Raw genomic sequence first — 12827 nt, forward strand, 5'->3', positions numbered from 1 at the left:
CTTAAACACCAATTGAGTGATTACAGCACTGTTATACGCATCATAAAGGCTTTTAAAAAAAATGTTATGTGACCTTATTAGACTTGAATACGAAGAAGGGGAAAAAAAGATCCCAACCCCACATAATAAAACACTACAGCTTTATAAATTCTATACAGTCCTATATGATTGCTCTCTGCTGCATTTAAATGTCTACACTGATAAAATTACTACCCCATCAGTTACCCTCAGACCCTCACATTTATGATCAATGAACTCAAATCATCTACAGAGGGCTGCTCTCACCACATAGAAAAGCAGTACTAGAGCAGCTGTGCATCACCCCAGAAATAAGCTCGGTGAAACATTAAAAAACACTTTCGAGTCATTTCAAAACAACAGATACAACAACTGTACTTTTTTTTTTTTCTTTCTTTCATTCAGGAATAAACCTTAAAAGACTACACTGAATAAAATCCAGGAGTTGTTATCCCCCCCCCTTACCCAGTCTGGATTACACATATCTATGGCCATTCAGTCGTGCCTCGACAACGTCGTGAACGCGCATGTCAGGTTCGCTGCAGAGATCCCGCTGCCTCGGCTCTCACGATTAATCGTAGGGGATGGTGTTGACAGCGAGAGGCGACGAGGACGGCCAGTTTGACATGTTTAAATAGATGACAGGGTCAGGTGAGATTACATTTTGTACGGGTCGAAGGCAGATTCCCCGCAGCCATACAGTCTGTGGCGGAAGACGACAGCACCGGGCCGAGGACAGCGACAACGTTACTGATGGAATTCCCAGTCGTTGCTAGATGGAGAAACCGAGAGGGTGGACTCGTTATTAATAATTAAAAAAAAAAAAAAAAAAAAACCCACCCATCTGCTGCTTTTAAAAATATAAAGGAAAATGCATCTGCATCAGGTGCTGACGGGGGCTGTAAATCCTGGAGATTGCTGCTATTCGGTGGGCAGCGTGAACGACATTCCTTTCACGGTGAGGTTTTATTTTGATATTTGCTCAAGATGACACCCATCGAGGCTAACGACTCACAGGCTAGCTGGATAGTTAGCCGGCTAGCGTTCACACTGGCTTCAAACCGGGCTGGCTAAGCAAGCTAAAGCGCTGGCTAGCCGGGTAAGTGTGCTAGCCAGTCTGCCGCACCGACAGAGACAAACACTCGAGTCGAGACTACTCGAGGAGGGGGCACCCTTTTTATCACAAGCTCCTCTTTTCATGTACCTTGACAGTCACACAGTTGCCGAGCTAATAACATCCTCTAGTAGACGCTCAGCGCTTAATGTCTGCAGTCATTCCCCCTTTTTTTTTTAGCCCTAACGTTATGTTATTTATCGCTCCGGGACGCTAGCCACTCAAATGACCTTTAGCTGCGTCTTGTTACGTTAGATCTACTGCAAGGGAATCCCTTTGCGCAGCCATAACATTATCGGCAAACATATTTGCACTGGGACATGCTCCGAGGAGATTTTGCAGCGCACACCACAGGTGACTACGCATGGGTGGGATTTGGGGGGGGGGGGGGGGTTGGTAAAATTGCGCACAGCCACAAGGGTGGGAAATAAAAGCGAGTGTGTGTGTGTGTGTTTTTTTGTTGTTGCCTGGTTGCAGGACGAGCTAAGCTACCATTTGGCGTTAAATCCTCCTCACGGATCATTAGCTCGCTGTCATCCTAGCATCAGCTGCGCTAGTCATGACGTAGAGAGCCTTATATGGATACATGAGCTAGAGGGCTGAATGACAGTGTGTTCAATAACTATATATATATATATGTGTGTCATTGGTTTGAGTTTTTAAAAAAAAGAAAAAGTGAAATAGAGTTCAGTTGCATTCGTATTATTATGTGTTTTTGCCCCTGTATCAGCTCATGTGGGGGAGCTTGATATCGGTCATTAAGACTTTGTGTGTGTTTGTACCTGATCAAACACTATGCATTGAACTAAATCATGTGTCTGTTGTTTATTGACCTCTTTGGCAACTTCCCAACATTTGTCTTTGTGCTTCAAGTTGACAGGATCCGAGAAGCCCAGTCAATATTCCATTTACTCCAGTGAGACACGCGAAGAACGTATAATATTACAGCCTCTGCTTTGATGGAAAATAGGGAACAAATTAGTTCATAACCCCAATAAATGTTGTGACACTTTTAGTGGAGAGTAAAATGTAGTAGGAAGCTAAAACGTCAAGTCAGCTCTTGTGTTTAGAACAGAAGATGAATGGTGATGAATTTATTGATTGCTAGATGATCTTTCATATGATCCCATAAGGCACACCCATCAAAAGCTTTTGCTATTGCTATTACTATGTTGTCTTTTAACTGATTGATTTAACACGGAGTTGTCATCTTGACAAGTTTTTGGATTTTAGGGGTTTTGATTCGTTTACCAAAAGCTGTTTATATCAAAAGCATTTTTTTAATGTTTTATGCAATTTATTATTATCTAAAATGACAGACATACATTCTCTAGAAGAGTATTTACATGAAGTTCAGGGTTTGTTGTCGACACAGATTGAAAGGTGAGATAATATGTTACTACTTTGTCATTACAGCAGAAGGGATACCGTTTGATTTTAAGATGGTCAAAGATAGAAACAGTTATGTGGTTATTTTTTCCTTGTAGCTACCATGTCCGTCACCAGGACCAGATTCATGTACTCCTTATGACCATTCACACCAAAAGCAGCATGACTGCATCAGTTAAATTCTGACAATGTGGGCTCACAGTAAATTCTTGAGCAGCTATGTTGCACGCCACCATTCCCTCATGCTGAGAACACAGTGAGCTTGTCTAATGGCTGCCAAATCTGGATATGGTCTGTTCCTGCTGCCTGTTACTGAGGTGGTGCTTTGTTGTTGTTTTTATTTTTTATTCTTTTCAGGAACACAGACACTCTCTCCTCTGCTCCCTCCGTTCTGATTTCCTCAGTCATTTACAGTATAATACACAAATTCAATGTCATGTTCATTTCTGTTAAACTATAAAGAGGAGTTGTCACCCTCTCCCCTTACACTGACCCCAGATCAGGGATGTTTGAGCATAAACAGGCGGGTTTGTACCTAGGGTCATATCTGCTCAACTACATAGGACAGAGCTTGTTAGGAGGCTAAAGCCTTGCACAGTGCCACAGGCTCCCAGTTTCTGTGCCTGGTGTTTTCTTTCTGTGTCTGTGAGGATATTTGAAGAACACTAGACATCATGTCCAATGCAGTTACACTCACGCTGACCCCTCAGGCTCCTAGGCCAGACCCTGACACAAACACACACACACACACACACACACACACACACACACACACACACACACCTAACCTACAGCAGCTACGAGTGCACTAGTTCAGATGAGCAAGCATGAGGCTCAAGCTTCATTGGATATGATAGGATCATTCCATCTACATGATGTTTGCTTTTGTGCTCCAGCGTGGCTTCTACAATAACGCCTGCTCGACTTTGTGCATTGGCACATTAACAGAGATTGAAAGTTATATGGAGTACCCTGTCTTTGCAAGTCCCAAACAATGGATGGTGGATATAGTTTTGCGTTAACTACACAACTATCAGTAGGAATGTGAGGGATGGCAATAAGTACAAATAGGTCTGTTCAGCACCAAAATAAAAGGGTTAGGGTTAGTTGCTAATGTTATATATTAATTACCATTGCATACATTTCTATTTTGAATGTTTGACTATTCAAAATGGTTAGTCTCTTGTCAGTTTAAATGATAAATCTGACAGATTTGTTTTTTCAGCTGTTTAGTTTAATTTGTCTGTTGATTACATTGGGAAAGACCATAAAAATGTCCTCTTGAGAAGTTGTTAAAATCATGATTAGAAAGACAATTTCAAGTGCTTTATGACCTGTGGTTGTAAATGTACATACAAACAGCCTAGTGGGTTTAATATGCAGATCGGCAGACTTGTGATCCACTAAAAATAGAATACACACGTGTAAACTACAAAGCACAGAGAGAGAGAGAGAGAGAGAGAGAGAGCGTGTGCATACCCCCTGCATATTCCTCCCAATTTTCTTATTTTATTCAGCATCTGAGTCTTGATCTATATCTGAATACAGATATAAAAATGTAATGTCAGACAGTAATGCTGACTGGCGGAAGGTGGACATGATTTTCTGAGATTACTTAAATCCTCTTTGGAAATATTCATGTTTCTGTGTATTGTACCAAATGTTGTTGGACTGCTATTAGTAGATGTTGCACGTGCCTTCTGAATTTGGTTGCTATTGCATAATGCATTCAGGTATGGAGTTATGGCAGTTAATGTAAAATGGGCCGTGCGTACAAAATGTTACAAACCTTTTACAGAACAATGGTAACTAAACACAAATGACAAACCATTTCTTTGTTCCTCAATTATGTACCAAAATTCAAAATAAAAGAAAATCTGTCAGAAATGGGTGTGGCCTATACCACACCAGTGAGTTAGGGCTAAAGTAAAAACTACTACTCTGTGTCTTACAGTTCAAGGATTACAAGCCAACAAACAACATTCTTGATACATGATGATATTATAGAGTTGTTTCCAGATCCAAGCCAAAAAACTGGTCTTTCTACTTGTTGTTGTTTTGTTTTCGTTTTGGATATCCTGCTTACTATATATAGACAAACAGGACATCATCACCTTTGTCTGTGTTTTGAGATCAATTAAGTTGCTGCAGTTGCAGCCAGTCTAACTGGACACATTTATTAAGTTGGATATGTTAGGACCAGCAGACTGGATGTGCCCACCGCTTCCCTACAGTCATTCTGTAGTGAATAACAAGGCTATATGATATGACTATAGACAGGGGGATCAAAGTACAGGTCTGTGCTAAAGGCTTCACAAGGGATAATGTCTAAATACACATTGACAGATAGACCAGGTTACTATAGGCCAGAATTGATTAATTCATGTTTTTAAATATTTGAAACTAAGGCTTTTGACTTCAGCTCAATGCCAGCTAGCACAGACATGAAAAAGATTCACATGGTAGCAGCTGTGGTTGTGGAGCATGCTCGCATGATTGCGTTAGGCAATGGGAATGAGTGGTATTAGATGGAAAGGCAGAAGTGATCTCTTACACTCTTCCTCTTATCTACTTTCATTAGCACAGCACATGACTGCATTCACAGCTTTCTTTTAAAACACATTTATCCTGAAAAGCAGCTAAATCCCTGCGTCATGGTGTTTGCCATTATTCAAATAATAGTTGCTTTTAACTAATAAAATGGGAATCGATTTCTGTAGACCAGCTCTCATCAGTAATATCAATGTGCTCTGTGAATCACCATGCTGTCTTTTATTAGGCTAGAAATAGAGTTTGCTGACTGAGCGTTTTAAAGCATGACACAGGGGTTTCCCAGAGTTGGGCTAAGGAAACCAGCCCAGGTGATTCAGAGACTTAAACTATTTTTCTTTTTTTTTAACATCAGACAGAACATATCTGATATATTAATATCCTTTTTGTCACATACTGAATCTCTGGCTGACTCAGGATTACTGAAATAATAGTGTGCTTCAAACAGCAGGCCAGCTAGAAACAGTAGCCGAATAAATATAGTTCACTTTCTGCAAAACAGTATAATTACATTTCACTTGTTTCTCTGCTCATCTTAGATGCAACTGCTTTGTCAATGTTAATGTGTTACAGAGAGGTAATATTTGTCCAAAGGCAGCAACATTCTTGATGACTGACAGAAAGGACACTTTGCTGCTTCAGGGTTGCACCAATTAAATCAGCAGATTTATAAGCCACAGATACTTGAGTGTAGATCCTTGTTCATTCATAGACAGGATTAGTGGCTTCCTAATGCTGTCTATTGCTGAATCAAATAAATATCCTGAGGAGGTGGATGATATGACCAAAATCTATCACTGTATATGTAATTTTATATCTCAGTAACAGTATATATCACAATATAGTAATTCTGTAAATTAAATTAAGGAATTGTTTAATATAGTACCATATTTCATCATTTTTTTTTCTTCTTTTATTTAGAAACTTTCAAACAGACAGAAACAACTCCTGCTCTGCATTTACAGTTTCACTCTTCCATGTTTTCTTGTCACTCTCTTCTTCGGTCCTGGCTGCTGCCCAAATCACTTTAACTTGCGAGGTTGCTGGATTTGCAAGATCACGCGAGCATTGCGAGATCATGTGAGAATCCAACCTGATTTGCTACATTGCTTGCCCAGAATATATAGCAGAGACACTAATGGATAGCTCCTGTGGTTGAAATGGTATTGCCAAATCTCTACTGGTGGACACATTTCTACCATTGCACGGCATATACTGGCAGAACGCCCATCCCTATATCCTGGAGAGCTAACTAAACATTGAATTGATTAGAACGGGCATCCAGCAGATGTTAATGTCTTTATTTTATTTGTTTGAAGGCCAGCCTGTGATTGAAAGTTACTTACTTGAAAGTTACTGCTTAAAAATGTTCACACTGTCTCTCCAGTATTATTGCTCCTCAATAGAAGAAACCAGTCAGATCTCCTAAAATCTATTGCTTATTAAAGACCAAAGTGTACCATTCTTATGGACATTATTGAGATGCAAGAGATGGGATATGTAAATTTCTCTTAATGACTGTTGAATATCTCATTCCCTATTCAAGGACCCAAAAAAACAACTGGTCTGTAATATAACACGGTTATATCTGTCAGTATCTTGTTGTTCTCTGTGTGTGTACGTGTAGATTTGTAGATGATGAAAGAAATACAGGACACACATAAGCCCAAACTAAAAAGACAAAACAATGATGATAGGTCATCCTCGGCAGTTACACGCATGCTTACCAGCCCTGGCTCAAGGTCCTACCAGGTCTCAAGACTCACACATTCTCGTGTGTGTGTGTGTGTGTGTGTGAGAGAGTGTGTGTGTGAGAGAAAGAGAGAGAGAGAGAGAGAGAGGACCTAGACAGTGCGTGACGGTGACCGCTTTTAATTCCAGCTGTAATGTGCAGGAGCAAATCCCGCAGTAATAGTAAAGCACAGACTGCGCCTCTCCCAATCTTCACTATAACTTCATCCCTGGCTGTCACTTTATATTATACCACTGGCTGTAATGTTGTCCTGTTGTGTGACCCAGTGGTTCCCAGCCTCTCCTCCTGTTCTCCTGAATAATGAAACACACAAGCCGTCATCCTGACTGTACTGCTGCTTCGAGGCCAGCTTGCCTGTCTCCCAGGTGCTGCTGCCGTTGCTGCCATTCTACACACGGCTCCTAACTGCCAGCAACCACCATTGTGTCAGCTTACTTGCTGAACCATAATCCAAATATTAACACAGGTCTGCCCATTGAGTGTGAGCAATAAGTATGCTCTGTGTGTCTACTTATTGCGCATGAGTAAGTGGGTGTTCATGTGTTTATAAAATGGACTCTAAAACTAACATAAGATGCTTTTTTTATGTTAGTTTTACTGTGTTGTCATGTGGTTTCTTTGCTTGCTTTACCACCACAACCTGCCAGTGCTATTGTGGTTTAAGGTAACTCCTGTTGTAATATCTCACCCTGCTAATGCAATATTCATATTAGTGGCACTGAGTGCTATGATGGTCTGCTTTTAGTTATTTATAGGACATTGTATTGTTAATCAAATTTAAATGCATTCATGTGGACATTCAAAGGAGTAAGAAACATACTGAATAGAGCTGGAAAGCAGCACACTGTATGAAGTATTATGTTTATTAATAAATGGGACTTAGTGTTTTCCAGACCTAAAAAAATTATGTATTTTAAAGTGATATTTACCATTTGAGTTTCAGTGCTTTGGTTTCATTTGTTTATTGTGTCTCGGTCTGATTTGCTTCCTCCTCCTGTGTCCACTTCTTTTTCAGGCCTATGGCTCAGGCTGTGATGTAGTGATCTTGGCTAGTGACTTTGAGTGTGTGCAGATTATCCCAGGAGCTCAGAATGGAAACATACAGGTGGGCTGTGTGGAGTGCTCCCACCAGCTTGGCAGGGTAAGTGTTGACTGCACACTCAGACAAACTCCCACACACAGTTTTCGTTTTTCCGTTTAGCCAGAAGACATTATCAGTTTTGCTGAGCATAAAGAAGTACGTTTAGCCCTGGGTTTGCTGCTATCTTGTCCTGCCCATGCTTTCTTCTCCTTGCTATCCTGCACCACTCCCCACCTACCCCTCTCCTGTGGGAATGGTTGTGCAGAATCACTGATGGGGTGAGTAATGTTGTGATGATGAACACAGCTCTTTATTTTTAGATCGCTGCATCCTACGGAAATACAGTCTGCATCTTTGAACCTCTTTCTACCAACCCAAACAAACGCCACAAGGTGAGCATGACTGTCAGTATTTAAGACATATATTGTGGTTTAAATTAGCATCTGGTGAGTTTAATTGCACTTGTGTGCCAATAACATTGCACGGTGTGTGTCGCTCTCCTACCACTAACAGCAACTTAACTATCAGTGGCAAAAGACAGGACAGTTCTTCCTTGATGCCATCACCTACAACCTGGCCTGGGACCCACAAGGTACGCCAATGCTGTCTTTGTTAAACTGATTCACCGACCCTCTGAGTAAATTAATCCACACTACGCACAGCTCATATTAGTACCCCCTGCGGTTTGTCTGGAACAACATGTGCATTATGTAAGAGTCACAGTGTGCATGTGGCTCTGTGTACTGTAGTCATAAGAGTGGGATGAGAGGTGTGTAACATAGTGCTTTTGTGTCCTCAGGGAACCGTATCCTAGCAGCAACTGAGCGGCTCCAGCTGTGGGCTCCACCACTGACAGATGCCCTGATAGAGGAGGAGGATGGCCAGATGACTGAGGACAAGCCCCACCCTGTCCTCAATGACTGGAACTGTGTCTGGCAGTGCAAGTAAGCTTTTGCTTATGCTGTAAAAACACCCATACATAATTGACATGGAGAAAAAAAACCCTTGCTGCTTTAAGGTTAAGTACACTATATCAACAGCAGAATCACAATCCAAAGATAATTTAGTATAAAACCAAGTACAGTTAAACAGAGAAACGGCTGCTTTTGAAGTAAATGGCCTCTTGTTGCTGGTATTGCTTGCTATTGGTGAAGCAAATACATACATTTCTTGACAGTTAGCAAACCAGTAAATTGATTAACTTTGACTGTCAAGTAAGCCCATGTATCTTCATTTTCTCTCAGTTCTTGTTCTGTTGTATTATGTCAACACATCATCTGACAGAAAGAGAAAGAAGTATTTTGGTGCTGTTTCATTTTCAGTGGGCAAAAATGAAAACAATCAATGCTCCAGGGAACAAAATTCACTTAAATTTTTAATCATAAACTGACAGTAAATTTGTCATGCTGTAAAGAGTTAGTCTCTGCCCCATGCAGACAAAATATTAACTTTAATTCTTCCTCTTAAAGGTTGTGGAATTACAACATTTTTACTAATAAAACCTTTATAGGCAGTTACTGATTATCCAAACTCATCTGCACACTATCTCACATGAAAGGTTTGCATGCACTGTACATCAGCCTCTTTCGAGTCTGTGGCCTGTGCTTAAAGCTGTGCAAACAGATATAGACATATAACACCATAATAGTAATTGTCATCTGATGACACATGGGCATACCCAAGAAAGCCACTAGAACAGGGAAGTGCAACTGAAATGACCAACGATAACTCAAAAGCATAGTAAGCATATATACACATTAACGGCTGACAGCAGAACCACTTGAGAGTTTACTATGGAGAAGTGAATATAGCTGATATTATTGTTTATGCTTGTGTTTCTCTCAGGACTGCCGCATCTGTACACGTTGCCAAGTGGTCTCCTGATGGGGAGTACTTTGCAACAGTTGGGAAGGTATACAATTTGTGTAAACATGTTCAAAAACAACAAATTGTTTTAAGGTCTGTGGTGATTTTCATATGTGATGTATGTTCATGCATGTGTTTGCATACGCAGGATGACTGTTTACTTAAGGTGTGGTATCCCACTACTGGCTGGCGTTCTGCAGTGGTGGTCCATGACCCCTCCGATAAAAAGCCTCCTCCTGTTCACTTCTCCTTTGTTTACCTGGCCCATCCTCGCTCTGTCACTGGTATGTCCTGGAGGAAGACCAGCAAGTTCATGCCCAAGTAAGAAAGAGCACACAATATCAGACAGTCATTGTGGCAGTGACATGTTTGATTTGACACTGTCTGAATATTGACTACATTATATACAACATTTATATATTTGCTGGGGTAAATTTGAAGGGTTCTAAGCAGTACAGAAAATTTGAAAAAAACTGATAGGTATTCATGTACCTAGCATGTTATACTTTGTTGGCAAGTTTACAGTTATTTCTCCTGATGCGTACCTGCAGGAACGTATTTTGAATAGGGGGTGCGGCAGTCACCTGTTTGGCTAGTAGAGCTAACACCAGGACTCTGTCAGACATGGAGGGTTGAGTTGTTGAGTGAAAAGAAGTTTGTGAGGAAAGACAAGCGGCCACAAGATTCTTCCCTCTGCTCTGTGGACTTACGCTTGTATTATTATGAAAAACAGCAATGTAAAAAGAAAGCAGACAGGCTGCCATCTTTTAAAACTCCCAGTGTTGTACCTGTGTGTATCCAAACCACCTCAGAGTGGCTGGCAGGGCCAGGGGGTACAAAAGGGGTGGAATCAGCAACAATACAAACAGGCCACAGTGTCCCACTGGTTACTGCGTACCTTCGAGAACCTCTGAGTGAGGGCCCGTCTCTGCTCTGCAGATGCACCTACAGACTGGTCTGAGTCTGGCATGAAAATAATGTATACTTCAGGCCCTTGGGGATGAGGACCCCTTGAGGTGGGCTGCTGCACCCCCAGCACCCCTACTATGTGCTGATTTCGAATCATATTTTCTCAAATGCAACACTGAAAAATAGATCTTCCCTGTATATCACTCAACATCCTTGCTAGTTGTTATGTATTAGGCCAGTTTGCACGCATCACACTTTTTCTGTGGTGGAAGCGGTCAGTGAAAGGGAATTCTCTGTTTGGTGAACTAACTCACGTTTACAACAGTTGTGAGCAGAACCATTGTGATCTGATGTGTTGGTTCCGTAGATAAACCTGCTATTTTTTGGTTCCAGCTAGGAACCAACTTTTTTGGTTCTGAACCAATTTATTTTTCTGAACGGTTTAAACCCGGAATGGTGCCGGTTCCCTGTTGGTGGAAAAGCATCTTGTCTGTGATTTCATCAATTTAATGCAGTTCTTTCTTATATCTCACTTTTGCCTTTCTTTCTTCCTTAAGAAAAATATCACAGGTTAATCAAAGAAAAGTTTACAGTGTCAGTTGTCAGTGTCAGTTTTATCAGACATATTCTCAGTTTGCATGCAGAGCATCCAACAAGACCATTTAAACAGTTTTGCTTGTGAATCTGTAGTGTTTCATTAGATTTACCACCACAGGACCGCTGTGGTTATTTCCTTTCATGCAGTGATAATCTAGAGACGTCAATTTCTATTCCTCCCACTTGCACTCCTAGCACTTTATCCAATTACTGATATTGTAAGACAGTTACATTCTCCTGTCCTTGTGTTCTAGGGGTTCGGTGTGCAATGTGTTGCTGACATCCTGCGAGGATGGTGTGTGTAGGTTGTGGTCAGAAACCCTTCTGCCAGAAGACAGCTTGCTTGGGGGACAGATCTCTGAGAACACACACTCCTTCAGCTCCAGCCTGCCAGGCTTGGCAGGCAATAAAGACAAGATCCAGCATGCTTTGGAGGTACACTTATTTATTCAGTCAGATCTGACCAGAAATAATTCATAAAAGTAAATATAAAATATGTACTATTTCTGATAAAGGAAAAACATAACCCTTTATTCTTGTGCTTTGCTTGATTAGTCAATCCACCACCTGAAGCATCTGCGCCGGGGCCGGCGACGGTCCTCTGCTCTGGTGGCACACAGTGAGCTTCTGCCCTCTCAGCTTGGCACACAGGATGCACACACTCACCGCCACATCGCTCATCATGCCAATGCCCTGTGTCACTTTCATATCTCAGCCAGTATTAACCCCAACACAGGTAGGTCTTTGTTGGAACTAGCTCAGTTGTGATTCTATATTTCTGATCCAGCAGAAATGACTTCTGTGACTGGAAATAAATGGAATCTACTCACTACTTTCATCCACATATCTCTTCTTCCTCCTGCCCCCCTCTTCCCTTTGTCAGATATCCCATCAGTACTGGCTGACTCTGCAGTGTTTAACCCTGACGATGGCACTGGTGGTGGAGGCTTTGTGGTTCACTGGCTCAACAATAAGGACCTCAGCTTCACTTCCTCCATGGACCTCTTCATGCTGCAACTCCGTAAGTTCTCTGAACAGCAGCTGGACCAGACTACAGAGGACCCCCTGGACCCCGAAGGCTCCCCTATGAAGTTTGACTTTGGTATGACCCACAACGAAATCCAACACACATTCTTTAAAACACATTCTTTACAACATCATGTTGTAAAACTACATTGTTTTCTGTCTTTCTAGACCTGGACGAGATGTCTGACAAAGCCTCCTCAGAGCACGGTGAAGAAGGTGAGCCAGGGGAGCAGGGAAGCACCAAGGCATCCTCCCCGGGATCAAGCTCCAGCATGCCTTTGCCCTCCATGTTGCTGGAGAGGAGGATGGAGACTCTGATCACAGAGTGGAACAAGAGCCCAGACATGCTATTCACCATCCACCCCACCGATGGATCTTTCCTGGTTTGGCATGTCAAGTACTTGGACGAATTCAACCAGGGCATCTTCAGACAGGTTCAGGTGAGCAGAAATTTAAGCATCCTACTTGTAACATTCTTCCAAATTAGTGACTCTTCTGCTTTAAATTCAGCTGTGAATCAATCA

At 41.6% G+C, this 12827-nt stretch overlaps 1 protein-coding gene across 3 annotated transcripts in view; it reads left to right on the forward strand.

Annotated features, from left to right (window-relative positions):
- The first annotated feature begins 561 nt into the window (after positions 1–561).
- The window catches only part of dmxl2 (Dmx-like 2), a 39353-nt gene continuing 27087 nt past the window's right edge, over positions 562–12827 (forward strand). For all 3 annotated transcript variants that reach the window (XM_051380229.1, XM_051380227.1, XM_051380228.1), the window contains exons 1-11: positions 562–976; positions 7840–7965; positions 8226–8297; positions 8419–8497; positions 8705–8849; positions 9751–9817; positions 9920–10092; positions 11532–11712; positions 11833–12013; positions 12161–12379; positions 12472–12743. In XM_051380229.1, the coding sequence (XP_051236189.1) occupies positions 890–976; positions 7840–7965; positions 8226–8297; positions 8419–8497; positions 8705–8849; positions 9751–9817; positions 9920–10092; positions 11532–11712; positions 11833–12013; positions 12161–12379; positions 12472–12743 (1602 nt within the window). In that variant the 5' untranslated portion in view covers positions 562–889. The remainder of the gene's footprint in view (positions 977–7839; positions 7966–8225; positions 8298–8418; positions 8498–8704; positions 8850–9750; positions 9818–9919; positions 10093–11531; positions 11713–11832; positions 12014–12160; positions 12380–12471; positions 12744–12827) is intronic.

This window comes from Dicentrarchus labrax, unplaced genomic scaffold, assembly GCF_905237075.1.
Source record: "Dicentrarchus labrax unplaced genomic scaffold, dlabrax2021, whole genome shotgun sequence".
NCBI classification, from domain to species: domain Eukaryota; kingdom Metazoa; phylum Chordata; class Actinopteri; family Moronidae; genus Dicentrarchus; species Dicentrarchus labrax.